The following is a 22765-nucleotide window of genomic DNA, read 5'->3' as shown; positions in this document are numbered from 1 at the left end:
TTACTGCTCTTTACGTCACATTCCCCTTAACGCAACCTTCTATACATTTTGCTCATTATCTGTATTTTTTTCTCCATTATTTCCATCATTACTATCAGCCCCCTAATTGCACTATAACCTCCGTGCATTGTTTCTGTTCCTTACGTCACATTCCCCTTAACGCAACAACCCTTAATACATTTCTGCGTATTTCCTCCATATATGCCGCTTCCTCTTGACGCATTTCCTCTTCCTCGTCGTCTCCTCACCCCGTCCATCCGCTCCACGTCACTTCTCTAAACTTTCTCTCATAGGATTTCCTCTTTACCGCCGCCTCGCTACATTTCGGTACACTATATCAACCTTTCCACCGCCTTGACCTATTGGCGATGTGTTTAAGGAGGAGGAGGAAGAGGAGGAAGAATGGAAAGAGTGAAGGGAGAATGGGAAGAGTAGAGAGAGTGAAGGGAGAATGGGAAGATTGAAAGGAGAATGAGGGAGAGTGATGGGAGGTCAAGAGATAGTGAAGAGAGAATAGGCGATGTGTTTAAGGAGAAGAAGGAGGAAGAGGAGGAAGAATGGAAAGAGTGAAGGGAGAATGGGAAGAGTAGGGAGGGTGAAGGGAGAATTGGAAGATTGAAAGGAGAATGAGGGAGAGTGATGGGAGATTAAGAGATAGTGAAGAGAGAATAGGCGATGGAGGAGGAGGAAGAGGAGAAAGAATGGGAAGAGTGAAGGGAGAGTTGGGAGAATGAAGGGAGAATGGAAGATTGAAGGGAGAATGAGGGAGAGTGATGGGAAAATGAGAGATAGTGAAGAGAGAATAGGTGGTGTGTTAAGGAGGAAGATGAGGAAGAAGGGGAAGAGTGAAGGAAGAGTGGGAAGAGTAGGGAGAGTGAAGGGAGAATGGGAAGATTGAAGGGAGAATGAGGGAGAGTGATGGGAGATTAAGAGATAGTGAAGAGAGAATAGGCGATGTGTTTAAGGAGGAAGAGGAGGAAGAGGGGGAAGAATGGGAAAAGTAAAGGGAGAATGGGAAGATTGAAGGGAGAATGAGGGAGAGTGATGGGAAAATGAGAGATAGTGAAGAGAGAACAGGCGATGTGTTTAAGGAGAAGGAGGAGGAAGAGGAGAAAGAGTGGGAAGAGTGAAGGGAGAGTTGGGAGAATGAAAGGAGAATGGAAGATTGAAGGGAGAATGAGGGAGAGTGATGGGAGATTAAGAGATAGTGAAGGGAGAATAGGGGATATTGAAGGAAGAATTAGTGAAGGGAAGTAACGGAATGAAGGGAGAATACGAGGAAAAGAGGAAGGGGGAGAGGAGGGAAGGAACAGGGAAAGTAGAAGGAAAAGGGAAATGTGGTAGGTTGAAAAAATGGAAAGGGGGATGAATAGGAGAGATGGAGGAGGAGGAGGAGGAGGAGGAGGAGGAGGAGGGGGAGGAGGGACAAGAGAACCCTTTCCCCTTTGCTTTGAGTATTGGGGGGAGGGGAGAAGGGGGAGGAAGATGAACCAGAGACCAAAGTATATCTCCCCTCCCCCCTTCTCTCTCTCTCTCTCTCTCTCTCTCTCTCTCTCTCTCTCTCTCTCTCTCTCTCTCTCACCTGGATCATGACGTCACCCTTGCCTTAATTAGTCACCTGGAGGGAAAGGGGAAAGGTATGCGTGTGCGTGCGTGTATGTGCGTGTGTGTATGTACGTGTGTGTGTGTGTGTGTGTGTGTGTGTGTGTGTGTGTGTGTGTGTGTCGTGGGAGTGGCGCCAGGTGGTGGTGGTGGTGGTGTTGCTGTGAAGCTGAAGTTTACTCATATTTTGTTCTTGTTCGTATTTACTTGCATTTTTTTTTTTGCTGTTTATCCATTTTATTATTAATTAAGTTTACTCTCCTCTCCTCCCGAAATTGACCTCTCTTTCGGCCACCTCTTTTGATTCTTTTTAGGAGCAGCGAGTAGCGGGCTTTTTTTTATTATTGTTTCCTTTTTTTGTGCCCTTGAGCTGTCTCCTTTGTTGTAAAAAAAAAAAAAAAAAACTGTTGTAGGGCAATTTTTATCATCCATGTTTTTTTCTAAGTCTGTCCCGATATTGATTTACCTTTTCTTATGTTAGTCTTTTGTCCAAGTTACTCGTGTTCTTATATTTGGTACAAGTTCTTCGCATCCTTCCCTTTGCACATTAGCCGCCAAATAAAAGCACGTAACACACTGAAAGGGCAGCACATCACTCTGTCAGGGCAGCATTTAAAGAGCCTTTCTTATTATTTATTTGTTCTTATTTTTTTTCTCATTGTTCACATCTTATTGTTATTATTTATCCTTATATTATTATTGTTTATATTTTGTTTTTTATTGCTTAACTTTTTTTTATTTCATTTATATATATTTTTTGTTTTGTTTCGCCCCAGCCCGTTATGGCGCAGGCAGCTGTTTATTGTGGCGCAGTTTGTTTATTCTTATTGCTTATTTTTTCCTTTTTACTTATTGTTATCTTATTATTATCTTATTGTTCTTATTGATAATCTTTTGATCTCCTTCACGGCAAACAAATTCCAAGTCAAGCAGGAGACAAGGCAGCAGGACGCTAATAAATTACCTGGCCATCTCACCTGGACGTTAAATTGAGCTACAGTTGGAATCCTGCCCCCCAAGAGACTAGAACAGCTTTCCTCTTCTATTGTAATGTCTGTGTGTGTGTGTGTGTGTGTGTGAGAGAGAGAGAGAGAGAGATGATTGAAACCTTTTCCTGACCTTTGCAATTGTGTCTGTGAATTATCGGTTTTCTGTCACTTGAGCTGAAGGTCTGTGTGTGTGTGTGTGTGTGTGTGTGTGTGTGTGTGTGTGTGTGTGTGTGTGTGTGTGTGTGTGTGTGTGTTATTTGTTTGACTTTTCTGTCTTTCTGTTTAAATTTCTTTCTTAATTATTTTCTTTCTGCTTTTGTGTAATTTTTCTATTTTCTATATTTTATTTTCGCCTCTCCTGGGTTGCCTGTTGTTTTATGTGTCTGTCTATATCTTTCATTTTCTTTATTTCTTTATTTTTCTGTGTCTACTTGTGTGTTTCTTTGTTTTCTGCCTTTGTTTGTTGCTTGTCTTTGTCTGTCTGTTATTTTCATTATTATCCCTATCTCTTATTTATTGTGTTTATCTTTTTCTCTGTTATCTCGCTGTCTATCTTTCTGTGTGTATCGGTTTACTGTCTGGGTATCTGTTTCTTAATTTTTCTGTCCTGATAAAAAAATGGCTTTCTACTTTTCTCTTTGCCCTTCTGTCTATCTATTTCTCTATTTTATCTCTCTCTATCTATTTATCTATCTATCTGTACTCTTTGTCTTCGTGTTTTTTCTTTAGGTATTCTTCTTAATTATTATCTTTATCTGTTTTTCTATTTGTGTGTCTCTATCTTTCTATGTCTGTTTATAAGTCCTCTCGAAGATTTGTTTTTCTCTGGATGTTTATGATATTACAGATTCCTCCATGATAAGTTTTTTTTTCCCTCATTGTGATTTGCATGTGCGCTGGGCCGGCGGTTCTAACCCCGGTCATTCATTAAAACATTCCGCGGCGGTTAGATCGTTTTTTGGCCCTGATGTTATTGCGTTCAAGATATTCGAATGTGATTCTATTTGTATTTGTGATTTTTTTTTCCTGTCGATGTTTTCCTTTGCGAGTTGTTTTTCAAGTTTGTATATTTGCATGTGAGTGTTGAGTCTTGTCTTTCTTTCTTTCTTTCTTTCTTTTTCTTTCGTTCTTTCTTTGGCTTTCTCTTTTCTGTCTTTCTTTTTTTCATTTATTTATTCTTTCTTTTTCTTTATTTGTTTGTTTGTTTGTTTCTTTGTTTCTTTCTTTCTCTTTTCTGTCTTTCTCTTTTCTGCCTTTCTTTTTTTCGTTCTTTCTTTCTTTATTTTTCCTTCTTTCCTTCTTTCTTTCTTTCTTTCTTTCTTTCTTTCTTTCTCTATACGTATCTTGCAGGTCATTATCGGAACGTTTTCTTATTATTTATCTTTGTATTTCATGTTTTCAATCATTTTCTTATCTTAATTTTCCCGCTTTTCCACCTCTCCATCATATTTTCCTTTCTTTCCTTTTTACACTTTGTCTTTCCACCTTTCTTTCTTATTTTTCTTTCTCCTTTGAATTCTCGTTTATATCCACCCTCCCTTCGTATTTCCCTTTCCTTCTGTTTCTTATTTTTTCCTATCTATCCACCTTTTTGTCTTATTTTCCTTTTCTTCTACTTTTTTAAATTCAGTGTTATCACCTCTCATCAGACCTCATTTTTTTGTGTTATATTTTCCTCTTTTCACCTGGCTTTGTTGTATTAATTTTCTCTCACAAACTTTTTTATTTTCTTCCTCTCCTAATAATTGTCTTACTTTTTTTCATCTCTTCTTAACCTTTTGTCTCTTCTGTAACCTACTTAACTATTCACCTTCAATTTTCGACCTTCTAAATTATTCTGTGTCTTATTGATCTCTAGTCTCTCCTGGACCCTATTTCTTATTCTACTTCAGTTTTCGTAATTTAAAAACTACCATTCTATCTCTCCCTAACTTCCTTTCTTCTTTTTCGATCGATTCTGATTTTATTTTTCCTCAGTTTTCGACCTTTTAAAACTACTACTACAACTTTTTTTCGTTATTTAAAAACTACCATTCTTTCTTTCCCTAACTTTCTTTTTCTTTTTCGATCGACTTTTATTTTATTTTTCCTCGGTTTCCCCCCTTAAACCTACTATTTTGCCCTTCAACTTCGATTTCTACATATCAAAACTATTTTTCTGTCTCTCCTTAATCCGCTGTTTCTTCCTTAAGCTACTAATTTATATCTTTCCAAAAACTATTGTGGTCTCTTCCTAAGCTTCTGTCTCTTCCTCAACTTACACCTTTAAAACTATTCTCTTATCTCTCCTTAATTTACTGGCCTGCTCAGTCTAATAGTTTCAGTCTTAAAAAAAAAATACCGGTCTGTCATCTTAGATTTGTCTCTTTCTCAACCTCCTGTTCTTACTATCCAACCTTAATTATAGACTTTTAAACCTATTCTAACCTTTATCTGCCGACTCTTCTTCAAGCAACTAACTTTGATCTTTCTTAACCTTCTGTCCCTCCTCTGTCTCAACCTGCTTCTTACTATTCCCCCTCCTCCTCAGATCACTCTTGCCTCATCTCCGTATCTTAATCATCTCATAATCTCTTCCTTCTTCCTCTCATCTCTTCCTCTTCATTCTGACTCAACTTGCTTCTTACTATTCCCCCCTCCTCCTCCTCACATTACTCTTTCCTCATCTCCTTATCTTAACAATCGCCTAATCTCTTAATTCGTCGGCGGGGTCAGTAAATCGAGCCTTTAGTCAATTAGGGCAGCGCGGACTCTTAGCGGGGACTATCAATGTTGCCAGAACCTTCAGACACACGTGCAGCGCCGGGCTTCTGTTGAATAAAATATAAGGTTTGTTATGGCTACACTGCGTCTGCGTCAATGTGTGTGTGTCAGTATGTTGGTGCGTGTGTGTGTGTGTGTGTGTGTGTGTGTGTGTGTGTGTGTGTGTGTGTGTGTGTGTGTGTGTGTTATCTGTTTTTTTTTTGTATGTGCGTGCGAGTGTTCTTGCTTTATTACTTTTTTATTTTTTATTTTTTTATTGTGTTCGTGTAAAGAAGTGGGTTAAAAGTGAGAAAAGGTCGGGGGGGGGGCCCCCCCCCCCTCTCTCTCTCTCTCTCGTTCTTTCTTCTCCCTTGCTCTATATATCACTTCATTTCTCTCCTCGTCTCTTCTTCCCCCTCTGTCTTCCTTCGGTTATTCTGGCAAGTCATCCATTCCGTCATTGTACTCTTCCAGTTTCCTTTATTTTCCTGTTTGTTACTATTATCCTGATTAGAGAGAATGAATCAGAGGAGAAGGAGGAGGAGGAGGAGGAGGAGGAGCAGGAAAAAGAAAAGAGCAAAAAAGATGAAGAAAAATAAGAAAAAAGGAAGAAGAAGAAGAAGAAGAAGAAGACAAATACGAAGAAGAAGAGGAACAGAAGGTGGAGGAGGAGGAGGAGGAGGAGGAGGAGGAGGAGGAGGAGGAGGAGGAGGAGGAGGAAGAATCGAAGATGAATAAGAAACACACTTGAAAACTCTCTCCAGCAAATTTAACTGGAACACACACACACACACACACACACACACACACACACACACACACACACACACACACACACACACACACACACACACACACACACTCACACACACGTTCTTGTGCGAGGGTCGGCATGCCAGGGCGTGGGGCGCAGGTGTCCGGAGAATGTACACCTTTTTATGCCGCACCTGTTACTCTTACCTGTGTGTATTTCAGGGCTTACTATTACTACTCCTACGTGTGTACCTGTGTGTGTGTGTGTGTGTGTGTGTGTGTGTGTGTGTGTGTGTGTGTGTGTGTGTGTGTGTGTGTGTGTGTGTGTGTTTTAGTTTTAAGTTTGGGTGTGAATTTTTAAATGTATTTATCTCTTCATATTCTATTCCTCCTCCTCCTCGATTTCTTCTACCTCCAACTCCTCCTCCTCCTCCTCCTCCTCCTCCTCTGCGTCTAGGTACATGAAGCTATGAATAATGTCCTATATTGCAAGCCTTCACTGCAGGTGCGTCCAGCTCGGCACACACACACACACACACACACACACACACACACACACACACACACACACACGCACACATTTACTTTCCAGGTATGCGTTTGCTCTCTCCAGGTAGTAAACACACACGCACACACACCTGTCACACATACTCCCCCCCTCTCCCCCCAACCACCCTCCCCCACTTACAAACACTTATCCATCCACTTTTTCATCCACTTGTCCATAGAACTCCACTCAAAAGCTCTGTAAAACCTCCTATAGAACCTCCTCTATTAAACCTGTATTACTTCCACCTCTATAAAACCTCTGTAATAAACCATTCTTCCATCCATCTAGTCATCCACATCCACTGCTCATCCACCTTCTTTCTTTCCTCGACCTAGTCATCCACCTGCCCATCCACACCCAATCTTCCATCCACATAGTCATCTACCTGCCCAGCCTCATCCATTCACCCATTCAGCCAGTGAGTGGAGCGGCGGGCCAATCAGTGTGTGAGGGAGCATCGCAGCCAACACCCATTAGCACCCAGGGGTCCGCGGCGCCTCTGTCCCCTGGTGGCCGCGGGTTGGCAAAGGAGGGATGGTCTGGGTTGGTAATAATGCTGGTGGCGCTGGTGGTGGTGATGGTGCGGGGAAGGGGAGGCGGGGTAGGGGGCTGTTATTTCTGTTACTGTTACTGGTCCTGCTACTATTGTTATCTCTTCTCGACCTCCTCCTTCTTCTCCTCCTCCTCCTCCTCTTCCTCCTCTTTCAAATGCTCCTCATATTCACTAATACTAAAATCAGGAGACAGGCATGTAATGAGGAAAAGAAAAAGAGGCTGGAGGATGAGGAACAGCAGGAGTGGGGAAGACATGCAGGAAGAGAAGAAGAGGAAGAAGAAGAGGAGGAGGAGGAGGAGGAGGAGGATGTAGGATGTAAAGAACCAAGAGAAGAAGGACATGCATAAAGAACCAGAAAATTAGGATGAGTCTGATAAGGAGGAGAAAGACTAAGAAAAGGAAAAGAAGAAGAACCAGAAGAAACAGAACAATAGAAGGAGGAAGGAAGGAAAGAATGACAAATGAAGACGATACCGAATAGGAAAAGGAAGAGAAGGAAGAGGAAGGAAGGAAGGAAGGAGAAAAAATGGATGAAGCGATTCTTATGCGTTGCGCCGATCTGCTTGCCTCTTGACTCCCTCGCTCGGCCCGGCATACAAAGGTTCCTCATGAGTCTCCGTCACCCTTGGTCCAATCACGTGCTGGACTCGCGATCACCAGCATGTTGCCTCCCCGAATGCGTTTGAGGCTCAGGTGACGGATCTTTGGGAACGCCTGGAACCTCACACCCACGCTTACACACGTTTTTTAGAGTTTTAGATTGTTATTTTTTTTACTTGAAGGGTTTTGTTGTGTTGTGGTTATGTTTGATGGGGTGGAGATTGTGTGTGGTGTGGGAGAGGGTTGTATTATGAATTTTGTGATTGTTATTGTTTGTTTTATATACGTCTTTGTACCGAATCTTTGTCTTACTTCCTCTTCTGCTCTGTCTATTTACCTCTGTCTGTCCCTATCTGTTTTGCGGGCGGGTTGGAATATGATTTTTATGATTGTTATTGTTATGTTTTTATATATATGGTTTTGTGCTGATGTTGTGTCCTTCTTCCCTATCTTCTGTCTTTTTTTAATCTATCCATCTCTGTTTTTTTTCCTTTACACTTTTTTCGACTTATCTATCTAACTGTCTATCTCTATCTATCTATCTATCTATCTATCTATCTATCTCCCAGTGCTTGACCTTCGCCCTTTCCTCTCTCCCTTTCTCTTTTTCATCTCCACCCATCCCTCACGTCCACCACCACCACCAAGTTACCTGGCTTTACTTGTTCACTTCACGTCATCGACCCGCACCGTGATAGCATGCACACGCGAAAGGTTTATTGCACGCCTATCACTATCGTAGTACCGGGTAGAGAGGCGTGATGACGGCCGTTAATAAATCATGCACCTGTTAATTGTACTCAGGTAGCAAGCAAGTCCTCCCACCTCAGTCGTTCGCTCAGGTACCTAGCTATTCATTATTTTTTCATTTTTTTTCTTAGTATTTAATTTATTAGTGTTTTATTTGATTTATATGATTTTCTTTCATTCTTTTATTATTTAATTGTATTCCTATTCCAGATTTTACACCTAGAAGAGTTTGTGTTCTGTTTCAAGTCATTTGTTTACTTTGCATAGTGTTTACCTGTAGTTCTTTTTTGTGTCACTTCGTCATCTAATCTCTTGTATGTTGAAAGGTCGAAGAGTTGTCGTTTATTTCAAGTCACTAGTTTGTTATGTATAATTTCAACTTTCTGACTCTCTCTCTCTCTCTCTCTCTCTCTCTCTCTCTCTCTCTCTCTCTCTCTCTCTCTCTCTCTCTCTCTCTCTCTCTCTCTCTCTCTCTCTCTCTCTCTCTCTCTCTCTCTCTCAACTACGCAGGTAACCATTAATCCAACACTTTGATGCATAATACCCAATCAAACTTTTTCTCCGCATATAGTTTCAGCTCATACATTGAACACTATTGCCAGATCTCTTTTTTTTTCCTCCCTCTCGCTTCCAACACCAATCATGATTAATCCTGTTGGTGTCCACGGTTCATTTTTGCTTCATTAAATCCGCCGCTCGTTAAGGCCAAAGGGAGTTAGTATTATTTCTTTGTCTGGTTTATGCGTATTGGTGCATCGTTAAAGGGAATATAAGCGTGTGTGTGTGTGTGTGTGTGTGTGTGTGTGTGTGTGTGTGTGTGTGTGTGTGTGTGTGTGTGTGTGTGTGTGTGTGTGTGTGTATCTAGTGTATGTATGTATGTATGTATGCATGTATTAACTATTCAAACCTAACTACTAACAATAACCAATCTTTCCTATGTGTGTTTGTTTGCCTGTTTGATTTCGTGTTTTCTTGTATGCATCAACTTATGTACGTAATGTATATACGAATATGTATGAATGTATCTGTATGTTTAAATATCTGTCAGTCCGCCCGTCCGCAGCCCTTTAAATGTATATGTATGTGTGTTTGCTTATGTGTTGAGTGTGTGCATCGTCTGTTTGTATCCGTCTAAATGTATATATTCATCTAAATTCATCTAAATGTATGTATTCATGTATGTATCCGTCTAAATGTATGTATCTCTTCATGTTTGTTTGTGTGTATTAGGTTCGTGCGTGTGTGCGTGTTTCTCTCCAGGTGTGTCATCGTCCAGGACTGCCGGCGCGAGGTGTGCTTGGCGTAAACAAGGTATCGAGCGCCGCGGTGACCTACGCGGGCCCTCAATGATGCAGCGACCCCCGCCCCCCGCCGAATGTCACCGGGGCCGGGCGGAGTACTGCTTACCCAGCCTCTCATTTATTATTATGGGCCGCCCGTGTGTGTGTGTGTGTGTGTGTGTGTGTGTGTGTGTGTGTGTGTGTTTCTCTTGCTGTCTACTTTTCTTACCTAGGTGTTTCTCTCTCTCTCTCTCTCTCTCTCTCTCTCTCTCTCTCTCTCTCTCTCTCTCTCTCTCTCTCTCTCTCTCTCATCACTTTCTCTTTCTCTTCAGTCACTTTTTTCATTCATCCCTTCAAATTATCTTCTTAAATGTCAAAGTTAAACGATTCTCTTTTTACTGTACTTTTTTCCCTCTATTTTTTCTTTTTCTGATTTTCTCCCATATTTTAATTTTTGTGTCCATTTATCAATCTCTTTAAAGGTTACAGTAAGCGTCATTATTCTCTCTCTCTCTCTCTCTCTCTCTCTCTCTCTCTCTCTCTCTCTCTCTCTCTCTCTCTCTCTCTCTCTCTCTCTCTCTCTCTCTCTCTCTCTCTCTCTCTCTCTCTCTCTCTCTCTCTCTCTCTCTCTCTCTCTCTCTCTCTCTCTCTCTCCTGAAGGTTACAGTAAAGAAAAGAGTATTAGTGTTTTTCTCTGTTTCTTTTCCGTGAATTATTTCTCTTCGTCTTTTATTTTGTGTCTTCTTGAATGTCACAGAAAGATTATTGCCGATTCTAGTCTCTTTGCCTCTGTCTCTCTGTCTCCTTCTGTATCCTGGTCTCTGTCTCTGTCTGTCTTTCACTTTCTCTCGTTGTCTGTCTCTGTCTACGTCTCTGTCCGTGTTTTTGTGTCATTTTGTCTGTCACTGTCTTTGCCTCTCTTTCTCTTTCTTTTTGTTGTGTGTGTGTGTGTGTGTGTGTGTGTGTGTGTGTGTGTGTTTAATTCATCACGGCCTGATCACGTGTTGGACTCGTAATCGCCAGCAGGTACCCTCCCGACATGAGCAAGTGCTCTTTATCGTCAATCTCTGGGTACTGCCAGGACCTCACACACCACACACTCCATCCCCCTTGCTCAAGGGGGGACAGTAACCACTCCTAGTCAACGGAAAGAATCCGGCCTGAGCGGGCTCGAACCGCCGCCGCCGCTGTGAAGCCTGGCAGCGCAGTGCCCTAACCAGTTGCGTCACGGAGTGTGTGTGTGTGTGTGTGTGTGTGTGTGTGTGTGTGTGTGTGTGTGTGTATCTACCTACCTATCTATATCTATCTGTCTGTATGTGCGCCAATCTTTCAGTAAATCTATCTGTCTATCTTCATTTATTTATTTGCTTTTTCGTTGATCGACACGTGTGCAGAGTAAAAATGAGAGAGAGAGAGAGAGAGACTGACTGACTGACTGACTGATTTTCCCTTCACTTCCCTCCCTTCCCTTCTCTCGATTTTTTTTAACTTAATTCCTTATAAACAACTACAGACAAATTTCTCTCCCTTTCCCTCCCTCTTTCCCTCTTTTCCCTCCATTTTTCCCCTCATCTTTACTTTCCCTTTTCCTCCTTACCCGTTTTGTCTTCCTATTTTCTTCCTTCCCTTTCCCCTTTTCCTCACCGTTTCTCCCCTTATATATTTACCTCCTATATCCCACCTTTTATTGCTTCTTCCTTCGCTTTTCTTTTTTCCTTCCCTTTCCTCCTTCTTTCTCCATTTATCTCCTCATTTCTTTAATTTCCACCTCCTGCTCTCCCATTTTCATTCTTCCTTTTCTTTACTTTTCCTTATTTTCCTTTAATCTCGCCTTCTGTAACCCTCTCACTCTCCTCTCATTCTCCTTTCCTTTATCCCATCTTTATTTATTTTTCATTTCCTCTCAGCTTTTACTTTCCTTTTCCATTTCCTTTCCCTCTTTCTTTAATGTATTCCTCTGTAACCCTTTCCCCTCCTCCCCTTTTCTCGTCCTCTTTCCCTCCTTTTATCTGGCTTCAACTTCCCTTCCTCCTCCTCATACTTCTCCTCCTCTTCACCCTCTTCCCTCACAAGTCTTTCCTTTCACCTAATCTAGACTCACCCATCTCCTCGTCCCTTCCTCTTCCTTCTCCTCTTTCTTATCCTCTCCTACTCCTTCTTTACTCAGCTTCCTTATCGTCGTTCCATCTCTTTTCCTTTTCCTCCTCTTTTTTCCATCTTGTCCTCTTCTTTTTCTACTTTTTTCCTTTGCTTCTCTTTCCTTGTTTCCTCTCTCCCATCTCTTCTCTTTTTCCTCTTTCTTGTCCTTTTCTTCCACCTCTTTCCTTTGTCTTTTTCTCGTTCTCCCTCTGTTTTCTTTTTCTTCTCTGCTCCAATTTTTTTTATTAACGCCTCTACTCTACCTTCTGATTTCTCTTATTTTCCTGTGAGTTTTTTTTTGTCCTTTCCTTTTCCTTCTCTTGCTTCTCCTCCTCCTCCTCCTCCTCGTCTTCCTTCTTCTCTTGCCTCTTACTTTCACTGCATATCCTTTTTACTTCCTCCTCCTCCTCCTCCTCTTCCTCCTCCTCCTCCTCGTCTTCCTTCTTCTCTTGCTTCTTAATTTTACTGTACATCCTTTTTACCTCTTCCTCCTCCTCTTCCTTCTCCTCCTCCTCCTCCTCCTCCTCCTCCTCCTCCTCCTCGTCCGTCATGCCGCATTCTTTAAGCTCCGGCATAACATTATTTTACTGTCGGAATGCACTTTTTGCCGACAGGGGCCGCGCGTGTAGGCCTAGCGTTGTTTTCCCAGGCCCGCAGCTGGTCACGGCCTACCTGCTGGCTGTGATTGTTGTTGTTGTTGTTGCTGTTGTTGTTTTTTGTTATGGTTTAATGGTTATTTTTTTTTGCTTTTGTTCCCATTGTTCTTTGTTTGCTTCTTGTTTGTTTGCGGTTGTTTGCTTTTGTGTCGTTGTTCTTGTATTTTTGTTTGCTTTCTTTCGTTTCTTTCGTTTTTGTGTGTTTATATAAGGTTGTAATTTTTGTTTTTTGTTTTTTTTTCTTTTTTGTGTGTCTTGTGCTGTTTTTTTAAAAGGATGTGTTTGTTTGTGTTTGCTCTTTGTTTTGTTATCTTCCCTTTTTGTTATTGCTTTGTTATTTTAATATTGTTGTGGCCTTGTGGATGTGATTTTTTTTGTTAATTTGTTTGTTTGTTTGTTTGTGTTATCGTATGATTCTCTCTTTACTATCTTGTTCGTCTCAAATGTTTGGAATTTTCTTTGTGTTTGTTGTTCTGTTTTGTTTGTTTTTCACTCACTAATCATTCTGCTTGATTTTTTGTTTTCCCTCTCCTCTTCCTCTTCTTCCTATTCCACTTCCTCCTCTCCTATCAATACTTATTCCACTCTCTACTCTCTCTTCCCACGTCTTTTCTCCTCCTTGCTCCACTTAACTCCACTTCTCTCCCCACAACACATCCCCATACCTCTCCACTCCATCCCGTCTTCTCCTGCCCTCTTCCCCACTCCACATTCCCCTTCCACTTCGTCTTCCTAACCTCACTTCTTCACTCCACTTCTTCCCCATTCCTCCCCATCGATCCTCACACCACTCATCTTCCTCTGTCTCCGGGCAACGAGGAGGAGGAGGAGGAGGAGGAGGGATAGGGGGAGGGAAGGAGGAGAGGAGGAGAAGGAGGAGGAGGAGGAGGAGGAGGAGGATTTGGGTGTGTGCATGAACATTTGTATCGTAAAATGTGTGTGTGTGTGTGTGTGTGTGTGTGTGTGTGTGTGTGTGTGTGTGTGTGTGTGTGTCATCTGTTACTGGGCGGAAGGGAAGGAGAAAAGGGAAATAGGTAGAGAATGGGAGTAATGGAGGAAGGAGAAGAGAGGAAAGAGAAAAGAAAGAATAAAGATGAAGAGGAACGCAAAGATGATAGTAGAATGAAAGGAAAAAGAAATCGAGAAAAAGAACAGAAAGGAGAAGAAAAGGGAAAAAATGGGAGGAATGAATAAGAGGAGGGAAAGAGAGAAAAAGTATGTCATTTAAACAACAGATTAACGTAAGGAAGCAAAACATATCTGATCATGAGGGGAAGAACGTTGTAACTCGAGTCGCTCCCCTTCATTCCCCTCCATTCCCATTTAGGAGCAGCGAGTAGCGGGCTTTTTTTTTATCATTGTTTCCTTTTTTTGTGCCCTTAAGCTGTCCCCATTGTTGTAAAAAAAAAAAAAAAAAAAAAAAAAAATCCCGTCCCCTCATTCTCATTCCCCTCAGGTCATTCCCCCCAATCCCTCAGTCCTCCCTTCAATTCCTTACTCATTATACTCTCTTCATTCCCCTCACCTCATTTTCTTCGCTTCATTCCCCTCACCTCATTTTTTTCGCCTCATTCCCCTCATCTCATTACCGTCGTTCCCTTCACTTTAATCCCTCCTTTCTTCCCTCATTTCCGTTCTCTCATTCTCCTTCTTCTCCCTTTCTTTTCCTTACTTTCCTCAATCCTCTCACTCCTCATCTTGTCATATTCTTCATCTTTTTATCTCTTTCTCTTTCTCTCTGTCTTCTGTCTGTCTGTCTATCTATCTATATATCTGTCTGTTATTCCGCCTATCTATCTATTATCTATCTATCTATCTATCTTTTCCCTTTACCTCACTTTCTCCTTCTTCACTTTTATCACCCTACTTCTCCGATTCTTGCCCTCCATCGTCCACTCCTCCTCCTCCTCCTCCTCCTCTTCCTACTCCTCCTCACCTGTCCTAAACGTACCCTCACCTGTTTCTTCCTCACTCACCTGCAAATCGACGTAATTTTCCCTAATGACGCAAATCACCTGGCCCAGAAATACGGTTTACCACTTATGCAATCTATTACAGGCTCCACTACCTCCTCCTCCTCCTCCTCCTCTTCCTCTAGCTAATTTCTCTTCGCGCAGGTAACTTTTATGACACCTGTGCTTGTCAATGTAGTGGAATTGCACATGATTTCCGCATACCTGGTGACGCCTGTATTGATTGGCGTGTGTGTGTGTGTACCTCGCCTCACCTTGCTTGCCTTGCCTACCTTGCTTGCCTACCTGTGCTTGTGAATGCATACCTGTCTGCTCGCTTTCTTGCTCTTCATCTATCATTCTTTCTTCCGTTCGTTTCCTCTTTCTTTTCTGTCTTTCTTATTGCTAGTGTGGAAAGAAATGAAGGAAGAAAGGCAGAAAGGAAGTATATATATATTTTTTTTTTCTAGTGTGTGTGTGTGTGTGTGTGTGTGTGTGTGTGTGTGTGTCATTATCTCTGTCTTTATCTATTTCCGTCTGTCTGTCTGTGACCGTCTGTCTGGGTCTGTTTGTCTCTATTTTGGACACACACACACACACACACACACACACACACACACACACACACACACACACACACACACACACACACACACACACACACACACACACACACACACACACACACACACACCTCAACAAAACATTACAAAAATTCCCTTCGATCGCTTTTCATTTATTCATCGAGTTCGTTCCCTAATGTAAGACTTCCCCTCTTGACTTCCTGGAACACTGAGGAGGAGGAGGAGGAGGAGGAGGAGGAGGAGGAGGAAGAGAAGGGAGAAAAAGAGGAAGTGGAAGAGGAAAAAGAGAAAGAAAAAGAGGAAGAGGAGGAGAAAGAGGAAGAAGAGGTAGAGGTAGAGGAGGAGGAGGAGGAGGAGGAGGAGGAGGAGGAGGAGGAGGAGGAGGAGGAGGAGAAGGGGGAAAAGAGGAAGTGGAAGAGGAATAAGAGAAAGAAAAAGAGGAGGAGGAGGAGGAGGAAGAGGAGGAGGAGGAGGAGGAGAAGGAGGAGGATGTTTGGGAGGACGAGGACGAGGACGAAAAGGAGAAGGAAGAGAAAGAGAAAGAGGAGGAGGAGGAGGAGGAGGAGGAGGAGGAGGAGGAGGAGATGAGGGTTGCCTTCTAAACAGCTTCCAGGATCCTCAAGTCTTCTCGTCACAAGTTGAAGATTCTAATAGAGAGTCGCACGTGTTTACCCAAGATCCTGTTATGAAGTGTGTGTGTGTGTGTGTGTGTGTGTGTGTGTGTGTGTGTGTGTGTGTGTGTGTGTGTGTGTGTGTGTGTTTTCTACTCTTCTATCTCTTTCACCGTCTGCTATATTTTTTTCTGGTATTTTTATTTTCTCACCTTTTTCGGTTAGTCTTTTCTTTCCTTTCTTCTGTTTGCAAAGCTATTCTATTGCCTGTCTGTATTTGCTTTTCTTTCTTTCCCTACTTCCCTCTTTTAGTTATCTGTCTGTCTATACCTGTTTCTCTGTTTCATATTTCCCCTCTCTTTGCCTGTCTCTCTGCCTGTCTCCTTTCCTTTTTTCACATGCTATTCTATTGTCTGTCTGTATTTGCTTTTCTTTCTTTCCCTACTTCCCTTCTTTAGTTATCTGTCTGTCTATATCTGTTTCTCTGTTTCATATTTTTCCCTGTCTTTGCCTGTCTCCTTTCCTTTTTTCACATGCTATTCTATTGCCTGTCTGTATTTGCTTTTCTTTCTTTCCCTACTTCCCTCTTTTAGTTATCTGTCTGTCTACATCTGTTTCTCTGTTTCATATTTTTCCCTGTCTTTGCCTGTCTCCTATTGTTTTTTTTTCACGCGAGTTTCATCTATTGCTGCAAAAACACTCATAACTCAACACAAAACTTCAGTCTCCTCGTGTGTTAGTTTCGTGTTGTTACTGAGCGGTCTCTTGCACAGGTTGTTGCTGGTGGCGCTGGCGGAGACTTCGCTGAACTTACCCGGAAACATATACATAACACAGCCAGACGAAGCTCATCCGCGTCTCTTCTAATTCTCATCCGTGACTTGCCAGAGCTTTTCCGATGCTCAGGTTGGTCTTACTTCGGGTGATACTCATGTGTGTGTCATACCTGTTCATGATGCAGAGGCCTTTTAAAACTACAACCGCTGCATGGTCACAAAGCCGCCCATCCATGAAAGTTATAATAGTAGGTACGAGAGCCTTTTCATATTGGGGTTCTCAGGCGCCGAAATGTTTGTGGGTGCGGGCCTCATCAGAGACTTCGATAACACACCCCAAATTTGCTTACTCAGAAATCTACGTTGCGGTACACGGACAAAATAAACATAACCTTCCGTCTCCTGATCCTTTGTCTTGTTTTATCGGAGTTTGCAGATGCGTGCTTTATCAAAGACTTCGGTAACTCATCCCAAATTTGCTTAGCTAAAGATCCACCTGACTGTACAAGACCAAATCTTTCCTTTTCCTGATTCTTTGCCAGATTTGATCGTAGCTTGTGAATGCGGGCGTGAAAAGAGACTTGACCGTAACTTAACCCACCTTAAATTTACTGCGCCAAGAATTTGCCTTTCTCTACACAAACTAAACCCTGCGTTGCCTCACTCTTTGCCTTATTGCACTTTTCCTGGTCAATGCTCTGACCTATGTTATGGCAAGCTACTCAAATCTGTCTTGCTGTGCACAGAAAAAAACACATTTATATCTGCCTTGCCTGATTCCTTAACTTGAACTGATTCTGGCCGATGTTCTCACTTGGAGTTTGGCAAGTCACCCCACATTTAGGTTGATAAAATCCTAACCTTACTTTGCCTTGCCCAAGTTTAGCCGTGCGTGTCCTTCCTCTCCGCCTTGACATTCGCAGGGCGTGGCCGAGGCTTTAACGGGATTGTTGTAACTTACCTAAAATTCACCTTCCCTAAACTAACCTTTCACAGCCTTGCCTAAATTTATACTTAATTCTTTTCCTTGATATATATAACGTGTCAACGATGTCCTGTATGAGATTTTAATAACTTCCTTCAGATTTTTCTCATCATAAATCAACTTTTCTCAGCCTTGCCCAGTATTTAAAGCTACGTATTTAAATCTTTTGCCTCGACGTGTGTACCGTCTGCCCGATGTTTTAGCGGCATTTTAGTAACTTGGCCAAAATTTACCTTAACATAAACAACCACATTCAGTCTTGCCTAAACTCATACGCGATTATTTAAATCCTTTGCCTTGACATGCGTATCGCGTGACCAATTTCTGGCAGGATTGAGGAAAATTGCCCCAAATTTTCCTTGCCAGACACAACCATAATCTGCCTTGCCGTAATGGGATAGTCGTGTGTCACCAAATTCTTTATCCTGACAGGGCCTGGGAGACACTAAATATGGGGGTCATTAACATACTCCAAATTCACCCCGCCAAAAACCAGCCTTACTCTTCCATGCACCTACAACACACCTTAAGAACGTCATAGCAATCAGCTGTACCTAACCTTGACTACCTTATGCTCTGAGCTGCCCATGAGTACATTTCCCGGGCTTAAGCTAACTACCCTCGCGTCTACCCCTTGATTCCAACCTGTGCTAAGTCTGATTTATGGCAGCTAGACTCAGCAACAGTAAGCCTGGTGCGTCCTCCTAACTCAGCCTGCCTTATACCTCCTTAGGGTGACTTAGAGGAGCCGATGGGACTAGTGAAGTGATTGTCATTGAATGTTGATGTTTTTATTATTTTATTATTATTATTATTATTATTATTATTATTATTATTATTATTATTATTATTATTATTATTATTATTATTATTATTATTATTATTATTATTATTATTATTATTATTGTTTTATCATCATCATCATCAATATTCTGATTTCAGGTCCCTGTTCGTGAAACTTGTGGTCATACTTTGTGTCTGTCTGTCTTTGTCTGCTTCCCTCTCCACCTTTCTGCCCCGCTGCCTTTATGTCTGTCTGTCTTCCCGTTCGACTGCATAATATTTGTTGCCGTGACTATAAATTCTTACGTCCTCTGGTCACTTCATCCCTCCTGTCATACTTCATTAGATTTCTTGCTCATTATTTTTGTTCTGGATTCGTTCTTTGCTAAATACGAATGGTGGATTGATTTACTATATATGCTCTCTCTCTCTCTCTCTCTCTCTCTCTCTCTCTCTCTCTCTCTCTCTCTCTCTCTCTCTCTCTCTCTCTCTCTCTCTCTCTCTCTCTATCGATCTATCTATCTATCTATCTATCTATCTTCCCCCCCCCATGTTCCTGTTACCACCCTGCACATCACCGCCTTTATTCGTGTGTCCGTCAGCAGGTGTCTTTGTCTTGAGGTTAAGCCGTGTGCGGATTTACCTGAACCCACCTGTATGTTTACCTGTGTGTGTGCGTGTGTGTGTGTGTGTGTGTGTGTGTGTGTGTGTTTGTGCGTAATAACATGTGGTAGGATTTGGTGTTTCTGGTACTGTGAATTCTCAGAGCCTCTTCTACTACTACTACTACTACTACTACTACTACTACTATTACTACTGATATTATTATTATTATTATTATTATTATTATTATTATTATTATTATTATTATTATTATTATTATTATTATTATTATTATTATTATTATTATTATTATTATTATTATTGTTGTTGTTGTTGTTGTTGTTGTTGTTGTTGTTGTTTATTTTATTTGTTTTGAATGTGTGTGTGTGTGTGTGTGTGTGTGTGTGTGTGTGTGTGTGTGTGTGTGTGTGTGTGTGTGTGTGTGTGCTCACGTGACCTGTCCTAACCTTCTTCCTGCTAATTCCTTTACTGCATGTACGCGTGTTTTCATGACTGTTTTTATGTGTGTGTTTGTGCATTTCCATGACTGTTCAGATAACGTGCATGTGCGTACGTACACGGCTACATTTCACGCGCGGGAATATAAAACCGAGTGAAAAATGACAAAACACCATAAAAACTGTGTGTGTGTGTGTGTGTGTGTGTGTGTGTGTGTGTGTGTGTGTGTTTGTACTTACGCCGGAATTGTGAAGACGATGACGGAGGCGAGGACGAAGACGACGACTTGAAGATGATGGGGTCGTAGTGGCAGCAGTAGTAGTCGTAGTAGTAGTCGTGGTAGTAGCCGTAGTGGTAGCAGTAGTAGTAGTAGTGCCTCCATGATGTGTAGTAACGGTAGTAGCAGCAGCAGCAGTAGTAGTAGTAGTAGTAGTAGTAGTAGTAGTAGTAGTAGTAGTCGTTAAAGTCGTCTCAAACTCACGACTTTTTCAACACCATGTCACTATCAATCTCGACGCTCACTGACCTCATAACTGTCTCAGATACACGCCTACACGCGCCCACACAGGACACAAATCCGCTTACACTTACGCACACACGCGCCCACTCTCAGGTACACACGTATTTCCTGGCCTTATTCCGGTTCAGGTGACGCACAAGATCCAGTCACGTTTGTTTCTTGTTTTGTTTTTCTTTTCTGTTAGTTAATTATCTTCTCGTATTTCCTTTTCTTTATTCACGTTTAGTTTTTTTATATTTTTATTTCGGTAATCGTTCTTTTATTTTTCCTTCCCTCTGCTTTATTCTGTCTAATTATTACTGGTTATTTTGCATCCTTTTTTCTTTCAATTGCTCTTAATTCACCTCAAATATTGTTTCTTCTCTTTTGCAGTTATTTTTTTCTCTTTTTCTCTTTTAGTTCAGTCAGGAAATGTCTTGTTTGAGTTTCATCTCTTTACGTCAGTTTTCACGCATTTCCTCGTTTGCTCCATTTTTGCATTCACTGTTTGGCCTCGTGTGTGTGTGTGTGTGTGTGTGTGTGTGTGTGTGTGTGTGTGTGTGTGTGTGTGTACGTAGCACCTGAGGCCTCACCAAACCACGTGTGTTCCTTGTTGCGTCAGAGACCGGCGGTGGAGGAGGAGGAGGAGGAGGAGGCCTGGCGGAGGGAGGAGGAGGAGGAGGAGAAGGAAGTGTGGGAGGAGGAGTAGGAGGAGGAGGTAGAGAAGAAGCACCAATACCACCTCAACACCTCAACACCTTTCATCTCCCGTCAACACTCCTCTCAGCATCCCTTCCCTTTGTCTTTCTGTCCCTTTGTCTTCACTGTCTTCACTGCTTGTCATCACGGCACGTCCCGGCACTATCCGTCACCGCCGTCACTGCCGCCCATCACTGCTGCCTTCGAGCCGTGCCGAGGCGCCGGGCACTGTGTCTGTCACCACTTGACGCCGCCAAACGTAACCACCGGCGATCAATCTCACTCGATACGTCTAAATTTTTCACATCACGAGGGTGCAGGAAGAGGAGGCGAGGGGGAAGACGATGAAAGGGCGTGTACGTGTGTCCTTGTGTCCGTGGAGGGAAGGACAGTCCGTGCAGGTCCTCGTCAGCGTGTCCGTATTGTAATATTTCACTTCGCGAGGATCAGAGGGAGGGAAGGCGGTGCAGGGGTGTGGTGTGCGTGGCGTGTGTCCGTGGCGTGGCAGCGGACTCAGCACAGGCCCTCGTCAGCGTGTCCGCACCGCTATTAGCCGCCGTCCGTCAGGCGAGGAGTGCGGGCCCCTTCACGCCTCTATTGACTCGCCACGACATGCGACGCCGCCTAAACACCATGTAAACAGCCGCTCAGGTGGACACCAACAGGTAGGTCCGCGGCTGGCCGGCCTCCCCACTGTGGCTACACGCCCCTGCCTCCTCTAGGGCCCGGCGTGCTAATGGAGGAGGGCGGGAGGAGGTGCGGGAGGGCGAGAGGAGGTGTGGCGCGGCGAGGCGGACGGCGTGTGTGGCGGTGGGCTGGCGTGGCGGCCGCGTTTGATGCTCCCAGAATGTTGTACCTTGGAAGTTCACCAGGTGTGCTCCGCCGCCGCCGCCGCTCGCTGCTGCTGCTGCTGCTGATGATGATGATCGTACGTACGTGCGTGCGTCTGTGCGTGTGTGTGTGTGTGTGTGTGTGTGTGTGTGTGTTTGTGTGTGGTGTCCGCCAGCCGTGATCTGCTCCAGCGCGCGGCTCGGCTGTCCTCGTTGCCGTATTCTCGCCTCGTTTTGACAACTTGCCGCGTGTCTTCGGTGTGCAAGGCGCGACGTGCGGAGGCGTGCGTCGCGGCCCCGTGCGTACCAGTGACGGGGAGGCGGCGGCCGCGGGTCGGGGAAACATACGCATCTGCCCAAAGTTCCGTGACTCGCGGTGGGCAGGAGGCTCGGCGCTGGTTGGCTGGCGGCGTCCCTCTGGAAGGCCGCGCCGACCAATCCCCGCAGAGTGGGCTGCCCGTGAGCAGCTCCGCAGCGTTGCCAAGGCCGGGCCGCTGCGGGGAGGGAGGGACTCGCGCCAGCCTCCTCGGACTCCTCTTTTGCATCTTCTTCCTCCTCTTCCTACTTTTCCTCTTATTTACTTCTTACTTTTTTAATTTCCTTACTACGTCTACTTATTTCATCTCTTCCTCCTATTTTTTTTATTTTTTTATTTATTTGTTTTCACTCGTGAGTCTCATGTCTTCTTCCTCATTTTCCTATTTTCTTCTTTATTTTTTTTTCTCTCTTCTTTTTTATCTCGATTCCCGTCGTTTTCCTCTTTTAATCTTCCATCTGTCAATTGCTTTTCTTCTCACGATCATTCAAAACGTCCTCATCCAAATTAGGTTTTCTTGCATTTTTTTGTTGTTAAAATTTTCACTTATGGTCTTTTATTTTTGCACTTCCTCTCCTCTTTCCTCTTCGTCTTTTATTTTCGTTTCCTTTTCATTTTTCCTCTGCTTTTCTTTCTTTATGTCTTCCTGTTCTCTCATGTTCCTCCATATCTCTCTTATCGTCCCTTTCTCTTCTCTTTCCTAATTTTCGTTCTTTTCTTCTTATCACCTTTTCTCCTTCCCTCTTTACATCACTTTCCTGCCTCTTCTCCTCCATCGCATCCCTACTCATCCATTCTCTTCCTCCTCCTCCTCCTTCTCCTCCTCCTCCTCGGGATATTTTAGCGGCTATTAGATAATGGGCAGGAATGAGGCGTCTTGGTGTCCCTAAACTTAATGGCGGACTGTGTAATGGGGAGGAAAAGTGGGGAGGGGAGGAGGGAAGAGGGGAGGGGGAGGGGTAGTGGGTAGGGGAGGCTTGTAAAGGTAGCGAGGGGGGGGATTGCGGAGGGGGGCAGGTATGTTATCTCTCTCTCTCTCTCTCTCTCTCTC

General features: G+C 43.2%; 1 protein-coding gene across 1 annotated transcript in view; it reads right to left on the bottom strand.

Moving 5' to 3' along the window:
- Window positions 1–21970, bottom strand: part of LOC127006598 (protein Wnt-4-like) — a 60204-nt gene extending 38234 nt beyond the window's left edge. The window contains exon 1 of the mRNA XM_050876679.1: window positions 19610–21970. Within this exon, the coding sequence (XP_050732636.1) occupies window positions 19610–19752 (143 nt within the window). The 5' untranslated portion in view covers window positions 19753–21970. The remainder of the gene's footprint in view (window positions 1–19609) is intronic.
- Between the last annotated feature and the right edge of the window lie 795 nt (window positions 21971–22765).

Source organism: Eriocheir sinensis, chromosome 33, assembly GCF_024679095.1.
Source record: "Eriocheir sinensis breed Jianghai 21 chromosome 33, ASM2467909v1, whole genome shotgun sequence".
In the NCBI taxonomy this organism is placed as follows: Eukaryota; Metazoa; Arthropoda; class Malacostraca; order Decapoda; family Varunidae; genus Eriocheir; species Eriocheir sinensis.
The sequence above is the reverse complement of the archived record's forward strand: the minus strand, read 5'-3'. Positions and strand labels throughout refer to the sequence as shown.